The sequence below is a fragment of the Lycorma delicatula genome, chromosome 1 (genome assembly GCF_047948215.1).
Source record: "Lycorma delicatula isolate Av1 chromosome 1, ASM4794821v1, whole genome shotgun sequence".
Lineage (NCBI taxonomy): Eukaryota > Metazoa > Arthropoda > Insecta > Hemiptera > Fulgoridae > Lycorma > Lycorma delicatula.
In genome coordinates, this window is record NC_134455.1 from 273,221,498 (window position 1) to 273,239,876 (window position 18,379).

An 18,379-nucleotide genomic window follows, 5' to 3' on the forward strand; every position below is an offset into this window, starting at 1 on the left:
AAGTCTTAACGATCTCTTACAAGATTTAAAGTTATTCAAAAAACAGTCTGGAAATGGTTGCTTCCTGGCTAAAAGGATGGAATCTCCTTCAAAAGAATACAAAGTTATATGTACTTATCGTAATCATTCTGAATTTAAAGACTGTCTTTCTGAGGAAAATGACTTAATGTTTTGTAATGACATTACTCCTCTTATGGAAACACTTTGTAATGTACATAACCTAACAGAATGGTGCTTGTTCATTGATTCCTCTAAAATTAGTTTAAAAGCTGTGCTTCTACATCATGGCAATTAATTCCCATCAGTACGTGTGCTTCACTCTGCTAGTATGAAAGAAACACATGAAAACATTAAATCTATATTGGAAATGTTTCAATATGCAATGTATGAATGGAATATTTGAAGATAATTGCATTTATTTTTAATTTGCATCTTGGTTACACAAAGCACTGTTGATTTTTTGTGTAAATGGAATGGTAGGGACAGAAACAACCATTTCATTAGAAAAGAATGGCGAATCACTCATTTCTGAACAGAAAAGTGTGAAACCTGACCCACTATGTAATCCTAAAAATGTCTATCTACCTCTGTTACATATCAAACTAGGATTAATGAAAAATTTGATCAAGGCCATGGACAATACTCCTGGTTTCATGTACTTAAAGAGAAGTTTCCTAAAATTGGTGATGTAAAAATTAAAGAAGGAATATTTGTGGATCCACAAATACAATCGCTAATGCATGATGATAAGTTTGAGGCACTATTGAATCCACTGAAGAAAGCAACTTGGCAAGCATTCAAAAATGTTACTCAGTGTTTTGGGAAATCGGAAGGCGGAAAATTACTGCGACATTGTCTACGATCTTATAACATCTTATAAAAATTTGGGTTGTAATATATCCTTAAAAGTACGCTTCCTGCACTTGCACCTAGATTTCTTCCCGGAAAATCTTGGTGCAGTGAATGATGAGCATGGGGAACACTTTCATCAGGAGATTTCAGCTATGGAAAAGAGGTATCAAGGCAAATGGAATCCTAATATACTGGCCAATTATTGTCGGACCATCAAGAGGGATGCTCCACAGGTGAAATGTAGCAGAAAATCACCATTTCTTACTTTTTAGGTGAGTCAGATGTTTGAATATTGTGTAGTTAAGAATGTAGACAGTATTAAAATGTTTGAAATTATAAATGCCTGTCTCTCAGAAACCTTGCATGATGGGGAAAAACCAATATCATATTTGAATTCAAGGAAAAAAATACTAGCAGAATATCACATATTTTTCTTTCCGAGACAAAAAAAAATTATTTTTTGTTCCCCAGTGTTATTTATTTCATCTGTTATTTATTTATTTGAGTTACTATATAAATTATTTTGTATGAAATCATTTTATGTTTTACATTTATCAAATGTATAATGAATGAACATTTAATTAATTAAACTAATTTTATGTTTATTATAGTACCAACATAATACCTCTGTAGAATTCATAAATTTTTAATAATAGATTTAATAATTACTACAATTATATTATTTTTACTCATGTTTCTCTAAAACTTCATTAATGTATGTATCTTTTTGTATAATGTAATATTTTTATTTTATAATTTTATAGGTATACAGAGAGTTCAAAAGAATTATTTATTGGTGCTAAGTGCTACTTGTAAATATTTTTTGTAAATAACTACACCACATCAAAGAAAATAATAATCATTATGTACATTATAGTCTTTAATGAATAAACAATTCATTTCATATACTTTTGTATTGTGTCATTGTCACTGTTTATTTAACAAAATATTAGGCATAAATAATTTTATTTGTAATAACAAATTACTAGAGCATATTTTATTTCTATAATAGTGATATCATAATTAGATACAGTGCAAGTCATTACAAATTAATTGATGTGACTTTTGGAATATACTTCTTTTGCTGCTGGTGTGAGCAGAAGTCACTGAGTGATGTTAAGAGCAGTGGAGGGGATGCCTTAGCATACTACAGACCCGCCTTCAGACATTACATACACTATAGTTAAATGCAACAGTTATATAGCAGAATGAAAACAGTTATTTAGGTTACATGAGCTTTTTCTATGAATAGTAATTCTCTTAGTCACTCTGTGTAATTACTTCTATTTTTTAACAATTAATTTTGTAAAACTGTTCTCCACAGTTTACCCAAATTATCCCTTAATCCCTCCAGGAAAATTCTGGAGCATTTCCTTCTTAGCTGTGAAAAAGTATACAGCTAAGAAGCTGTGTACTTTCTTTCATTCATTTCTTATGAGATTTGTATACAATAAAATAATGTATTATAAGTGAGATTAAGGCACTAAAAGATTAAAATTTGTATTTATTTATTTGAGTAACCTCCATCTATATAAATATCTCAATTCGCCTAAGAATTACCTTTGATCAAGACTATTTGGCCTTAAGTAACTAAAATTAATCTTTATTTTTTTATATTCAAGTCTTAAAAAATATTTTAAATTTCAAAAGCTGGGGAAATTTATTAATAAGCAAATAAAGTAAGAGATCAGTGACAATATTGAGACAAGCTTTACTTTTATAATATTTATGCATCTTCCATCTTTTCTCAAGTTCTAGTATCAATCAAAACCATTGAATTTAAATAGTTAATAATCGATTATAATTGCCAGAGGCTAATGTGAATACATGTTTGTAAAATTGTTAATAAAAATATTATTTATTTCATAGTTTTATTATATTCTGTTTATCATTACTTAGATGCTTTGTCCCTCTATAACTAAAAAATGACTAAAACCTTTTTTTTGGAAAAGTTCTTGCAGTACAATGCAGTAAATGTAATAAGTAAATTAATCATCTTATCTTATATTTTTCTTAATATCAGTAGACTATATACAAGTATAATTTATATTTCTTGTCATCATGTATAGTGGAATAAATTCTATCCTTCATTAATCAGTCAATCCGAGAAGTATTAATATATCTCTAACCTATCATTTTCTCATTTTAAATTATAGTTGACCTTAGCAGCAAGTATCAATAGAAAAAATGTGCAGTACCGGTAGAAATGATACACCTATTTTTTGCTTTATACCATCTCACCCAGTTTATTTAGATATATAAAGAGACTGATATATATATAAAGATACTGAGGTAAAAAAAACCCACCAGTTTACTAAGAGTAATATTTTTCACTGTACTATCAATGAAAGAGTTATTGTGATGAAGCGAGTGCAGATATAAGTTGCAGCTAAATATACCAGTTAGATTATGGATGATAATAATAATGATAAAACATTGTTTTCTCATTTAATATTAATTTTATTCACTTTAATTATTCTTGTAGATAATTTTCTGGCTTAAATATTTAATTCTTTTTTATTTTATCTATTTTAATTTCTTTCTTTTACATGTTTAATGGTGTGAATGTGAAATAATAAATTTAATTTCCAATTTTGATTTCTTGTAATCACCTTTTTGTCTTATTACTTAAATGATGGGATTCAAATGTGACTCCTGCCCTGAATTCAACTTGCTGCTGGTTGTCCAATACATAAGAACTGATATTGAGACTTATAATGAAACTGGAATGTCTGAACCTCAGAAGAAGGCATGTTTTGTTAAATATATGTTAGAAAATGGGTCAGTTTTTTAATGTAAAGTAAGACATTATTATTACAATTATTATTATTTTAAATTAACTGAACTAATTTTGCCATGAAAAATTAATCAGTTTAATCATTTTTAATGATAATTAAATGATATAAAATTGATTCCACTGAATACTAAAGTGGATTTTTGGGTAATTACCTATTTACTTCAGGAATAAATTTTATTTTTTACTGTTTGTAAAACATAGTTTAAGTTTTGTAACTGTTCAGTATATACAGTTTTTTGAGTTTCTGTTGAAAAATGTTATTATATTTTTTATATAATATGAAATTTTCTTATTAATTTTGTAAAACTGTAATTCAAATAAATTGTAGAAACTGGAGTTAACAGTATTTAGGGAAGTCCAAATTTCATCTGTAGAAAGGTGTTCATGTTACCTTATGATATTGACTTAATTGATGCTCTTGCCATAAAGTAACATTCATCACTTAGAATCTTCATCCACCTCATCTTCCTCATTAAAATATGAGTAGAAGCAGGTCCAAAGACATTTCCTGGTATTCAAGCTATTAATTTTTAAAAGTTAGTGTTATATTACATATTAACTACTTCTATGTGTGAATAGTTGCCTTTATTATTGCATTCATAATCTGAATGTTTTCAAATACTAATGTTCACAAGTAATGGTGAAATTCACATTTATGTGTCAACAGAATCATTGCAGTTTAATATGTTCTTGTTTTAGATTCAGATAAAATGGGGTGTAATTTTTGGGAATGAAATTAAGAGAAGTAGAGAGAGAAGACAGTGGGAATGGGTGAGATTTTTTAATTAGTTGTTGATGTGTTAAGATTGTTCAGGTATGATTGATTGATGTAGATTGTGATGGTGGCTTATCAGATGTCATGTCTGGCTTCATTCTTAATGAGCCGGAGTGTCGGCTGTTGGTTGTTGTGGAACAAAGTCTTTATCAGTGTAATACTACCTCATTCTCCTTTGGTGCAATGGAAAGAATATCACGGGTGCTGCTTGCACCCAAGACATTCTTTTTTGACTACCTTTCTGCTAGAGAACCTCTCTGCTAGCATTACTATAGCTGTACTGGTAGAGTGTTGCTGAACCAGATATAGGAGCAACATGAGTATTGGCCGCAGCGTATAGCAGGACAGCTGATGTAGGCTGAGGAGTTTGGGGTTTTCTTCACAATTACAAAACTGCCAATAATTTTCAGTCCACTCACTGAAAGCATGATTGTGGAATGCAGACTTCAGTTGTTCTGGTTGAATAGAATCTCTGCAGTAGGAAATATATGTATTGATCAGTGATAGCAGATACTGCTTGCCAGTCATGTTATAAGGTGATTTGTTAAGGAGGAAGGAAGTGGAACTGAGGTAAAGGTGTTTTTCTTTATCTATTTGTGCCTTCTTCATGCCAGCTTTCTTGTTTGTCATCTGTTTTCAGGTTTCCTCCTCCCATCTTCTTGAGATCTTCTTTATTTCAGCCAGTCTCTCTGTGCATAATTAACTTTATACAATTTTATAAATAACATGACTTCTGAAATAACGTGGTTATAGTAAAAAGTTCAGTCTTCCTATTTGCGTCTTAGATTTCTTTAGATGCCTTTTTTTCATTTGATGCCCTGAGGTGAATAGCATAAAGTATTAAGGTTATTGAAATGTAAATCTGCATAATAAAAAAAATTAACTACTGAGGTAGTATATGTAACTGGGTGGGCTGTTTGCCCTGGATGATGAAAGTAGGTTTGTACTTTTGAGTACCTGAAACAAAAATAAAAAATAGAACATACAAGTAATATTATTGCTGCTTGCTAAATGTCTGCCAGGTAATAGAGATCAAGGAGGAAGTTCCATTCCCACTACTCTGCATCAGTTTGGTGGGTCAGTTAGAGGAATCAATACCTAAGTAAGCAAGCACTTTTGCTGTATGATATCAGAATAATTTGATACAATGTCATGTGTTTTTTACCTTCCTCTAAAGTTATCCATCAGATTGTTAGTAAATAATAATAAAACCAATGAATAGAATAACATATCCCTGCTTTACTGTGATAACTTAAAAACACATTCTCAGATTGGCTTTCATTACACAGAACAGATTAACACAATTAGGAAATGATTACTTATAATATGTAATCAGTTATCTAACAGAAATCACTTTTAATTTTTGTTAAGTTAATTTCTTCTTGAATAATGAGTAACATTTTTTATGGGGGGAAAACTGTAAAATGAACTTATTCTGTCCAGATTGCAAAAGTTCTAAAAAGAATCTGAATCTTAATTGTAGAAGGATACAATCAAGAACATAAGTGGTACAAAATTCTTTTCTGAATTTTTTTCCACTTTTGATGGTATCTGCATTTATCAATAGCCTAACATGATAGTATATACTAGAAAAATCTATTTAGATTGTAGATCTGTGAAAAAAAAGACTCTGTTGGTAAAGTTTGTGTCCCTACAACTACAATCTGATAAATTTTGTCTGTGCTGGAGGCTTCCATTTTATATCTGTTTGGAGTAAATAATATCTAGTTGTTACCTGATGTTGGTCTATTTGAGGCATATCAGAATATATGATTTTTAAGGCAATGGTATACTTTATTTCAAAAAATATTTTGATTTTATAGAATGAAAAAAAAGGAATAGAGCTCAAGATACAATTGAATGCACAGTCAAACAATTTTTCAAAATAGTCATAATTAATAAAACCAATATTTTAATTTTTTTTTTTTAGGTACTAATGAATTAAAAGAAAAATGCTGTAGGTGATGATTTAATTTTCAGTTTTTTTTTACATTTAATCCTTTTTGTGATTATAAATATTTGGAAAGAGATTGAAAATGGTTTTATTTTTTATAACATTAAAGCTGTTATTTAGCAAAAATAAATTTACGATTAATTATTGTGAAAGTAAGTTTTTATGCTGTACCTGAATATTTAAAACACCATCCAAGTTGTAGAGCTACATGGTAATGAGTAAAATTGGTTAGTCATATGATATACATTTCATTTTTGTACATCATTTTACTTTTTTTGAGTACTTACTATACAAAAAGAATATCTATGACAATCTTTTATTCAGCATATTACTGATATATTCAAAATCCACACTTAGTACCCTCAAAGCAAAATGAAAAAATAGTGATGTATAACAAACGGTATTTAATCTTTTTTACTCATCTAAACCCATAAAATTATATTTTTTATCTTACTGTAAAATAGTATTTTTGGAACTTATATATTTTACTCTTTCCAGTGAGCAATTAAAGAGTAAATTTTAGAAATTATGTTTTCATTCAAATTTATCAACATTTTTTATCAGACGTTCAGAAATCCCCTTTCTTTCTTTTCCTGTTTAGCCTCCGGTAACTACTGTTTAGATAATAGTTCAGAGGATGAATGAGGATGATATGTATGAGTGTGAATGAAGTGTAGTCTTGTACATTCTCAATTCGACCATATCTGAGATGTGTGGTTAATTGAAACCCAACCACCAAAGAACACTGGTATCCACAATTTAGTATTCAAGTCCGTGTAAAAATAGCTGGCTTTACTAGGACTTGAACGCTGGAACTCTCGGCTTACAAATCAGCTGATTTGGGAAGACGTGTTCACCACTAGACCAACCCGGTGGGTTCAGAAATCCCCTAAAATCCGATATTATCCCTCCCTGATTAGGAATCTTATCACCAATATTTCCTCAATAATTTGCACTGTTTTTTTTTCCAACTGATTTGAATTATAGTCAATTTGGAAGTTGTAATAATAAAAATAGGTAAACAATGAAGCAATAAAACAAACTCAAAATCTAACATGATAAATGGATTACTTTTTAATCTAAGTTAAAGTTGTTAATTAATTAGCCATGTGAACTGTTTATTTAGTTAATTTTCTGTAATTAATTATAGACTTTCTAAAAAAAAAAATACTTTTAATGCAGTAAATAACTTAATGTTTTCAGTCTAATAATAATTCTACTTTTTCTTTTGTGTCAAATATTAAAGTATTTTATGAACTAAATCAAAATATTAGAAAAAAGTATTTATATCGTAATTTACTTTTAATTTTAATTAAAGTAGAATAACTTTTTTTTTAAATTTGTAACTTAAATGAAGGAAAGCTTGAACTTTTATGATTTAGAGGCTTTTATTGATGAATGCACTATTTATTGCTTTGTTGAAAATGTTTTGTTGTTAATTGTGAGTTGCAAAACTCTATAAACACAATCTGATCATAGTAATGTAAGAAAAACATGTTGCCATAGCTTTACGCATTATTTATATTTAAATAATTAAGTATATATTATTTTATTTGTGCTTGTTGATATATTATTGCACAAACATTTTGTGGTGCTTATTTCCCATTAATTTTGTGTAAAATACAAATACTACTGATAGTTCTGTTTATGTGTTTACAGTTTTGAAACTATTAGAGATTATACATTTTTTATTTATTATGAATATTTTTTTTTTGACAGGGAGTTTCTTGCATTGAATGTTTACGTTGCTCTATGCTATTATAAACTGGACTACTATGATGTTTCCCAGGAAGTACTTGCAGTTTATCTTCAAAGGTATCCTGACTCTGCCATTGCTATTAATTTAAAGGCATGCAACCATTTCAGATTGTATAATGGTAAAGCAGCTGAAGCTGAAATAAAAACGCTGATGGCAAGTATTTTTATATATATTAAATTATATTTTCTTTTGTACTCAAAATATGTTTTTGCAATTAAGTTTTACTTTTTATATATTTTTTTTTTTTATCAAAATGTCTGTATTGTATTATCTGATTTCTGCTATATCACAAGATAAATAGATTACAAAAATGATTTATGAATAATATTATGGCATGTAGTTTATGTCTGTTGTTATATACTTATATTCAGTTATAGGTACATTTACAATCTTTGAATTAATGAAAAATAAAATTATTATGGCTTGTTTAGGGCTTAGAATATAAGTGGAAAGCAGTGATAGATTTAAAGATTAGCAGGTTAGCAGAAACTGATTAGGCTGTTTTGCTGGAATGAAAAGAATTAATAAAAATAATGAATTGCATATTTTTAAGATCTATTTTTATGTAAAAATAGTCTCATTGTTAGAATAATGTACATCAGCAAAAATTTTCAAATTTTGTCAAAATTAAAAAATTGACTCTTCATTGCATATATTTTGTATACATCATCTATAATGATGATATACTGAATAAATAAGTTGAAGTCCAGGATCAGGTTGAAAGCTATTTCCAAAGTTTATTGTAGAATGTTTCTGCAGTATATGGAAATATACAATGTTATAATAAAAAAGAAATGTTAAATAGTGATAATTCCTAGTACAAAAAGCTCATGGATTAAAATAATGATCAGTGTTAACTAGATCTGAATTAAGAATCAATTAGAGGTTCTACTAATCATCAGAATTTTTATGCTAGTGACTTAAGTAGTAGATGCTAAGGTAAAATAAAAAAAAAAATGTTTAACACATTTTTCATTATGTAGATAACTTAAGAGAATAGTAGACTTCCTGTCAACTATTAAATGGGAGCTGACATGAAACAAGTGAAAGAATCATTTCAGTGAATTTAATAAAAAAAAGTACTTATTTTATAAAGTATAGTTCAACAACGTAAAATGATAACATGAGAGAAATAACCTAAAAGAATTTTAGAGGTTGAAATCACCTTTAGTGAAATAATTTTTATTAAGTGATTTGCAAGATCACCCCGTATAATAACATAATACAATTTCACTTCTAGCAACCACAAATATATGGTTCTGTTGGGTTCTTTTAACCCAATTAAGTGAATAGGAATGTATGTTTAGTGAAATATAACTTGTTCATAAATAACTAATATTATTAAATTAACTGATGTTAAATTAGTGATGTGTGTTAATATAATGATGTCTATTTTTCCTTTAAATCTTTGGTAGGATCAGAGTTCAAGTTCATTCAATTTTGGACATGATTTGATTCGTCACAACTTAGTTGTTTTTCGTGGAGGTATTGGCGCATTACAAATTTTGCCACCATTGGTTGATGTAATACCAGAAGCTAGATTAAATCTTGTTATTTATCATTTAAAACAGGTAAGTTTTATATTTTACTGTTAAAAGAAACTTAATTAAGAATGCTTTGTTTATAAACTGTTATGACGTTACCAATTTTTAACTGTCATGTGCAATAAGCCATAAGAATTTCAAAAGCTTACATCTTCTTTCATTTCTGTATGAAGCCCAATCACCCCAACATACATTCAGTCTTCATTCATTCATCCACCTTGCTAGGGTGAATTTTGCTCAAGATCCATGGTAAGTCTGGTGGTGGACAGTGGTGAGCAACTGAAGAGGGTGGTTCATGATGATCGCAAAGTGAATGGAATGGTACTATGAACAATAAACTTCACCATCTGCTTCAACTTTCTACCTTCTGCTTCACAAATCATTTCCAGGTGTTTGTTGGTTTCTTGCATCTCTCCGTTGCATATTAATTTTTTCCAGGCCCTTGAACTGCAAACTAAATTTTACTAAATCATTATTGCTGTCGATTTAGCTCTTGGACAGGTTTTACAGACTGCAGTTTTATTTTGGATGCCTGACTAACCAATGAGTAGTCTGATGCATTTTTGTACTTTCTCATTGTATCTGTGTGAATCCTCTTTTGTGATCTTTAAAAAGGGTATTTGTCAATTTAGTTTTTTCACTGCATTATAATTAGTATAGAATTCTGAAAGTATATATCTTTGTTTTTTTTTTAATTATTAATCTAATCGTACTCCTCCCAACTATTTTTCCTTATTCTTCTCTTACTCTTAGCATGTAAACCTATCTTTACTACAAAATGTTCAACTCTTTTTACATGCTTTATCATATCAAATTATCTATTTCTTTATATATATCTTTCCTATCTTTTCAATTTCTACTGAAGAGTTATGATATGTTTGTTATGTTGAGGTGCACTATTACTGTAGACTTTGGGTTTGAATTTATTCTGACATAGAATATTCTTTTACTGTGTTAGTACTACTACTACTACTAAAAATAATAATAATAATAATAATTTCTTGTAATAAAGTAGGGAAAATATATTATGGACCATTAGGAAACAGATTTGACTTCTGATGTGTGGGACTCTCAAATTCTCAGCCTACCTACTTTTAACTCACAACAGATACGTTTACCTTCACAACAGATAGAAACTCAAATATGCTTACTACATTATGTGGGTTGTTGGTATCCCTTATATTGCTTTATACTTTTGCCTACTTGTGTCTCCTTCTGCCCTGAGATTCACAATATTCCATTCCCAATAACATATGCCAATGTTTTTGTTACATTATCTCCTCAATAAATGCCACTACCTTTCTCCCATGTGAAATTGCTGTAAATAACATTTTTCACAATATTATTTGGTATTATATACTTAGCTTTTGTATATCTTCACTTTTTAATCAGTTTTCAGCTCTCTCTATCTGTCTTCTCCCTCTTCACTGATTCAGGCATGCTCACTTGATCTGTACTCTAACTTCCACCTTCACAGCTTTTTAAGAAAGGCCCTTTCTTGAAATATAACTAATGTTATTATCATCCCTTATCAACCTCTGGACCCTGACATTGACTACATTCTTTCCTGTTCTTGTTAATTGGTTGAGAAGTTCATATATACCATATTTAGGTTATTTTACTGTAGGCTTTCTTTTTCAACTAACTTTTTTTTATACTCTCTCCAAAAGCACAATTTTTAATTTCTTTATACCATTTATCATCAAATCAGGTGTGTCCTACCTCTTATTCGACTCGAACAGTAATTAGATTGTAGATTTATTACAGCATTATCTGCTGTAATAAATCTTACAGCCTGTCTTTACAAGACAATCGCTTAGCTTGCTAGGGCCAAGAAACATAATGTGATCTTGCCAAGTGGAATAACACCTTTTATTTCAACCATCAATAATACCTTTTTAATAAGGTTTACATATGTTATTGCTGTGGTAATTAACTCTGTGACACAGAAGAGGTTCATGGAAAGCTTAGCCAGAGATGAGAAAGCTGACAGACTGATGAGAGAGCATGTCCTGAAATTGGCTACAGAAAAAAAAAACTAGTGTTATTAACTAGAAAATTAATTCCGATGATGAGCAGTTGCACATGATGAGAAAAAGGTGCTCACAAAAAACTGTGAAATACTTAGGAGTGAGGCTTGATACCAAGCTGATGTTTTGGGGCCAAATAAGATATGCATCAAACAAAACAGGGAGAATGACAGTATCCTTGAATAGGTTAATGGTAAATGTAGGGGCGATCAACCCAAAATAGATGGAAGTTCTTGTATAGGAAAGGTATGGCTTTCACACTGAGAATAAGAACACTGAGAGTTGCTTCCAACTTCCTTACAGTCTCGGTCCAATGTTGATGGTGTAGCAGGGCTGATCCTAATTGAATTTAGTGTACTATAAAGAAGACAAAAATAATAATTATTATAAAAATAACAACTTATTTTTATTTATTTATTCATGATCAAATTTATTTCTATCAGTCCCAGGTCTGTCAACAAAAAATTATAATAAAACAAAGCAGTACAGAAAAATATATACTGATATACATTAATATTTACAAACTGTATTTATGAGTTACAACTAAATTATAACTAAGGCACACTAATATTGTATAATATACCTAAAATTAATATACAGATTGATAATTATTTCTTAAATTCCTGCACACCAAAAAAACAGTGTTATTTAGAGGTGCAAAGTGCTTAAAAAAAAGAAGAATAAGCCAGAAAATAGAAAACAAAGCATTCATCATGTTATTTCTAGAATCCATGATAAAAATTACCATTTAAATCTTGATAATTGCCTACAACTGAAAACTCGCTTGTCATATAGTTAATCAGTATAGAAATTAGGAAATTAATCGCCTCTCATTAGGAAATTAATTGCCTGTTTTTAGCATTAAATAGTTTAAAATACTTGTACTAGTTAAATACTAGTTTAAAATACGTCTTAACTCATACCCAGTGGGAACGTGTACACAATATATTTTATCATAAAAAATATTTATTATGTGTTCAAGATTCAATTGTCCCTTAGACAATATTAGAAGAATAATGTACACATCTTTCAGTAAAAAATTAGTTTTCTTTTAAATAGCATTTATCCATTCTAGCAAATAATTAGATGCAAAACCAGTTTTTGTAATCCCCACAACACAACAGTAATTCAATGACACTAGATTTCTATGTCATAAGGGAAACTAGAATGTGTAAAATTTCATTGATATAACTTGTAACCATCTACAATTATAAAAAATAGGTTTATCCTACTTGTGAAAGTAATTAAAATGAACAACAAAATAATTATAATCTATAGCATTCAAGCCAATGCACAATAATGTTTAAAAATAATTTTAAAGTAGAGACAATTAAGGCATATTACACATATGGCACATATCTTTGATGATTAAGTTAAAGTTAGACACAAAACCAACTATGGTACACCATAGAGGATATAAAAACTCTACACTAAAAGTGTCATGAGTCTTAATGGAAATGTTTCTATTACTTAGTTAAATAATCTTTTGAAAGATCAAATTAAACCATAATTAGAAATGACAGCTAATAATTTATCATAATTAATAACATCAATCAAAGACTTTAGAAATATCTAAAAATATGTGAATAGCATGATTACATTTATTCAAATTATCATTGATTGTGGTATAGTTCATTGGAACAAAGACCACAGCGAAACATCCCTCCCTTACTGGGAGGGATGTTAGTATGTTTTTATTAAGGTAATCTGAAACATGCCATTCAGATTTTTTTCAGTAATAATAAAGATTGTAATCAAATGATAATTAGTGATTTGGCTGCGAAGTCACTTTTATGAAACTGTTGAATAATCAGTTCTTTCAGTCTGTTGGGAAGAGTGCCACTTATTATATCATTGATAACATCAGAAATAATAGGGGCCTTTTTGGAAATATATTTTCAAAGTTTTTCGAGGTTATTAAAGTTAAAAGGATGGACATGTACATGCTTGGGCGTACCGTTTCATGCCAGAACCAACAATCATAGTTATGAACAATGTTATCTGGGTATATTTGAAATAAATTGAAAATTTAATATATGTTAAATTTCCATAATTAGCATTTGTTAAATTATCTATGCTACTGCTTTTATTTAACTTTCTAAGATTCTATAATTGATTTAAAGATGTTACTTTTGTTTTTATTGTATGATAACCTTCTTGGAGAATATTTTACTCATTAAGACACCATTATATTGAAATAAAAAAGATGAAGAATAGATATAATATTTCCTCAGAAACTACAGCTGTTTTGGTCATTTCTTTCAGCCATGACTACTCAAAGCCTAAAATATGTTACATTCAGTTTCTATTATTCAACTTGTATCAATTGCCTTCAGCAATTTGAGCTGAGACAGTTCCCTTTTCAAGAAATTGCACCTTAGTCTTGCCACTTGAGTAACTCATACTTCATTTATTATTTTTATGACTATTCTATGCACCTTACTTCTGATGGATGATTTTCATGTCCATTTAGATTCCCGTACTTTTCTTCTTAGTGGTACCTGTTACAGCTCCCGCACTATTTACTTGGAGTTTAGTGCACACATTATATTATATAAAAGTGCTTCTTTATGTATTTGCTAATGAAAGTTGTGCTACCATATTTTATAATTTGTTGTGTTATATATTTGTTTTATAGCCTTTCCTCAAAATTCTATTTGTTTTTATAGTTTGATATAGGTTATTCTATTCTCAAATTTCTCAGGCAGTAATAGGCCGCTCGATTATTTACCTTTACTTTCCACATATGTAAGAGAAAGAAATAAATTAATGTCTTTAATAAGTATTAACAAAATGTCTATACAATTCTATACCACTTTCTGTTTAATTTAATGTTCAACACTTAAATTTTGAATTTCATATAATAATTTTTTTTTTTTTGTAATGTTATAAGGGAGTGAATATTTAAATGTTATACAAGTACTATATCTGTTACATGCATACATACATATATATATATATATATATATATATATATATATATATATATATATATGATGAATGTGTCTGTGTAGTAATAAGAATAGATGTGACTAGTTTTCTTCTTCAAAACATTATCTTGTTTCTTCTCTTACCTTCTCTTCTTTTTTCCTTCTCATACTCTTTCTCTGACTCAAATGTCCGATTCCAATTCAGGGTGATCAGTTCAATATTAAAATAATTATTATTTTTCCACAGTTCCAACACTTGTATTCATCAATTATTACTTAATAAACATAGTTTTTATTCTATTTTTGTAGAACAATTTTCACTGGATAATTTCAACTACTGTTCTCTAATAAAAAGGTTCTGGCTTTAAATCCATTCAGCCATACATTTTGAAGATGTTAAAAGTATTTGGTGTGTGTAAATGTATTAGATATAAAAAAAACTGCAACAACTGAAATTAAGGCATCAGCATGCCTGAATTGTTAGTCTTAGTAAATAAGTGTCTGTTTCATTTTTCTTGTAAAATGAATTTTTGGAGCTAAAGCAGGTTATGTCGATGAATTCTACAGTTTCATTAATTTTGTATATTTTACTAATTAACTATATTTAATGTGATTGTATGTATTGTAACTGTAACTATGCATGAGAATTATTTAGTATTACTATTCTTTTTCGTAATATGAAAGACAACATATGTTAACTAATTTTTATAATCATGGCAGGATGAATTTCAAGAAGCATTTCTATTAATCAAAGATCTGGAACCATCTGTACCTCAAGAATACATATTAAAAGGAGTTGTCAATGTTGCTATTGGACAGGAGAATTCATCGGTTTGTATCTCTATAATATTAATTTCTCATTGTGGTGTGTGTATAGTTAGTGAGTTATTTTCTGTTAAAAGTATGAATTGAACTGCTCTTAAGATATTCAAACTGACTCAAACATAGTGTAAGCTGCTGGTTGATAAAAATTTCTATGCTCTACCCCCTTCTGAATTTGCCCAATGTGATGATAGTACTTCTTAATGTAGTATCCAGGGATGACAACTTTTAAGAGAATGAAAAGTATCATTCCTATAATGTGGTTGTAGGTTTCCTTGAAACTTCACTTTTCCTGTCATTCCCAACTATTCTAATTTAGAAATTTGTATTCTAAAATGCTATAAATTGTGTACTATGTTTTGATCTTGAATGAAAAATTAATGTTTCATCTAGGTTATAAGAGTACTAATTTATTTTAAATATATAGAGGGAATAATATATTTAAAATATTATAGTTAGAATAAATATAATATAATATTATATTGACTCAAAACTAAAATGATTTCTCATCAGACAAAATTCATAATATTTTTGTAATAAAATTCAATAATGGGCATTACTGAGTTTCTGGTAATATAAATACTGAAGAGATTTGTTTTTTATAATTCCACTGTCATTAAGTCTGTCGAGGATGTTTATGAGAAGGTTTGAAGAATGTTGTTTTCTTCTCACTAAAAGAAGGAAATAATATAATAACTGTTTATTATTCTTTGAAATGAAAGGTGTGTAGTATAGTTGGATTATTCTTCAACCCATATATATATGGATGGATGATTGTGTTCTTTTAAGAAGCTCAATCTTGTTTTAAGGTAATTTCCTTTCTGAAATATAAGCAATTTTGTTGATCAGTAATAATCTGCTACTCTTATCATGTATAAAATGTCTCAATTACCTGAGGGATTGTATATGAAAAGTTATTTTATTATTCTCAGAGTAAGGATTTTGTCTTCTCCAGTGAATCTCTGTGGGTTAATTATTTTTTGTCTTATCTTCCAGTTTTGTTGCTTCCCTTTTTCTTTGATCTCTATTTTTTCATCACCATTTAGGGTTGTAGGTAGAGATCAAGCCTGGTTAGAGGAGTAATAATCAGTATTATAATCAGCCCAAATTGTTCTCTAAATAATGTTTTGTTTTTCCCAGAAAAACAATAATTAACACATCTATGGCTATGAGGCTAGCTGGAAAATTAGAGCATTCTATAACATTCTGTGATAATTTTAATTAAGTTGTCAATAAGTAGTTCTTACAATCTGCTGGTAACATTATAACAAACAAAAATATAATATAAAAATATATACATTTGTGTAACACCTATAACATAGTGCTCAAATACATACTTAACGCACGCATGCATAGATGGGTTGGCGGGCAGGCAGGCAGACAGACAGACAGATAGTGGGCAGGTGCATGAGTGAGAGTTGAATAACACCTTATATTTTCTGCCAAGTACACCAATTTTTTACTTCCATTTTATGAATTGAAATATATCCAGACAACCATGATAATCTCTTATAACCAAATTCTTTAGAAGGTATTAAATAAACCATTAAAAATAATAAAATAATAATAATTATAATGACCCCCAATAATAATAATAGAAAAGTATACTCTTCTTGTTAGTTTTAAAAAATAATTAAATTAAATTTTTAAAACTAACAAGATTGCTGCTGGAGTAAAATATAGAATTTATTTTCATAATCTTATATGTAGAACATTTTAACCAGCAACTTTATTAAAACAAACATTTCTTCACTTCTTCCCATTTCTTCACTTCCTTATGAAAAATATCTCTTATAATATTTAAAATATAAATTAAATGAAATTGGTTCTCCTTTCCTTCTCCTTTTTCTAGGCTATAACTACAAAGTACTTTATATTCTACGTGACAATCACTCTCTAAAACAATAATCTAAGTTTAATTTGAAATTTCTCATCATAATTATTTTATCTCAGCAATCAGATTGATAGAAATATTAAATAATTACACTAAATTTTTAAGAATAATATAAACAAACAATTTCAGCTAAAATTAAAAAATAATTTAATAGAATATCAGTAAATTAACATTCATTAATATCATTAAATAATATCATAAAAACCTGAAAAAACTTTAAAATTATACTAAATTAAGGTATAAATTGTTATAATAGTATATAAATACCATATGTATGTAACTAGTTAAGATTTCAAATTCAAGTAATGATATCTTTATCACTATTTCAGTAGTTAAACTAACTAACACTGTTTAAATGAGAGATGAAGCCATACCAATTTTTACCATTCAAGATCTCAAAAAATAGATCTAACAAAGAAATTTTACTAAAATTCATCCCTACCTAACCAACATCTTTGGCATTCTCTAACTGGATACCTTGTTACAAAATGGAATACATCTTTCTCTCCTAAATTACACCACGAAGAGTTTAAATTATTTGTAACAGTCTTTACACTGTAAATAAGATTTACAAGTTGGAATCTATCCTTGATTACTCATTTTATTGATGAAAAATTCTCTACAGTATTAATGAAATTTTTACTCTAGGAAATCTAGATTTAGCTTTAGTGTTTTACACAATTAGTAGTACCAGACCCATTCCACCTCTACTAGCATCTCTTCCTGAATTCTTTTCCTACCTCTCCAACAGTCCCTCACCATATTTACACTCTTTTAAGTCAGTCAATTCGAAATCTTTATCAAACTCCCATTTGCAATTCAATATTTTTCCATTACGTATACCAAACAGTTTTACTTCTTATTATTTCCACAGTTAAATTGTGGGCAAATTTTTGCCATCCGTTTTTAATATTTCAAAGATATAATCAAAATGTAATTTTCATATATACATGGTAGAAGTATTTCTGTTATAGTGGAATTAATCTTGTCTCAATGAAGAGTGTATACTTTAGTATATTTGG

The 18,379-nt window shown here is 28.6% G+C and overlaps 1 protein-coding gene across 1 annotated transcript in view; it reads left to right on the forward strand.

Annotated features, from left to right (window-relative positions):
* Ttc26 (tetratricopeptide repeat domain 26) overlaps positions 1–18,379 on the forward strand; it is a 50,092-nt gene that overhangs the window by 21,418 nt on the left and 10,295 nt on the right. Inside the window, exons 5-7 of the mRNA XM_075354883.1 lie at positions 8,098–8,290; positions 9,553–9,708; positions 15,362–15,472. Coding sequence (XP_075210998.1) covers positions 8,098–8,290; positions 9,553–9,708; positions 15,362–15,472 — 460 coding nt within the window. The remainder of the gene's footprint in view (positions 1–8,097; positions 8,291–9,552; positions 9,709–15,361; positions 15,473–18,379) is intronic.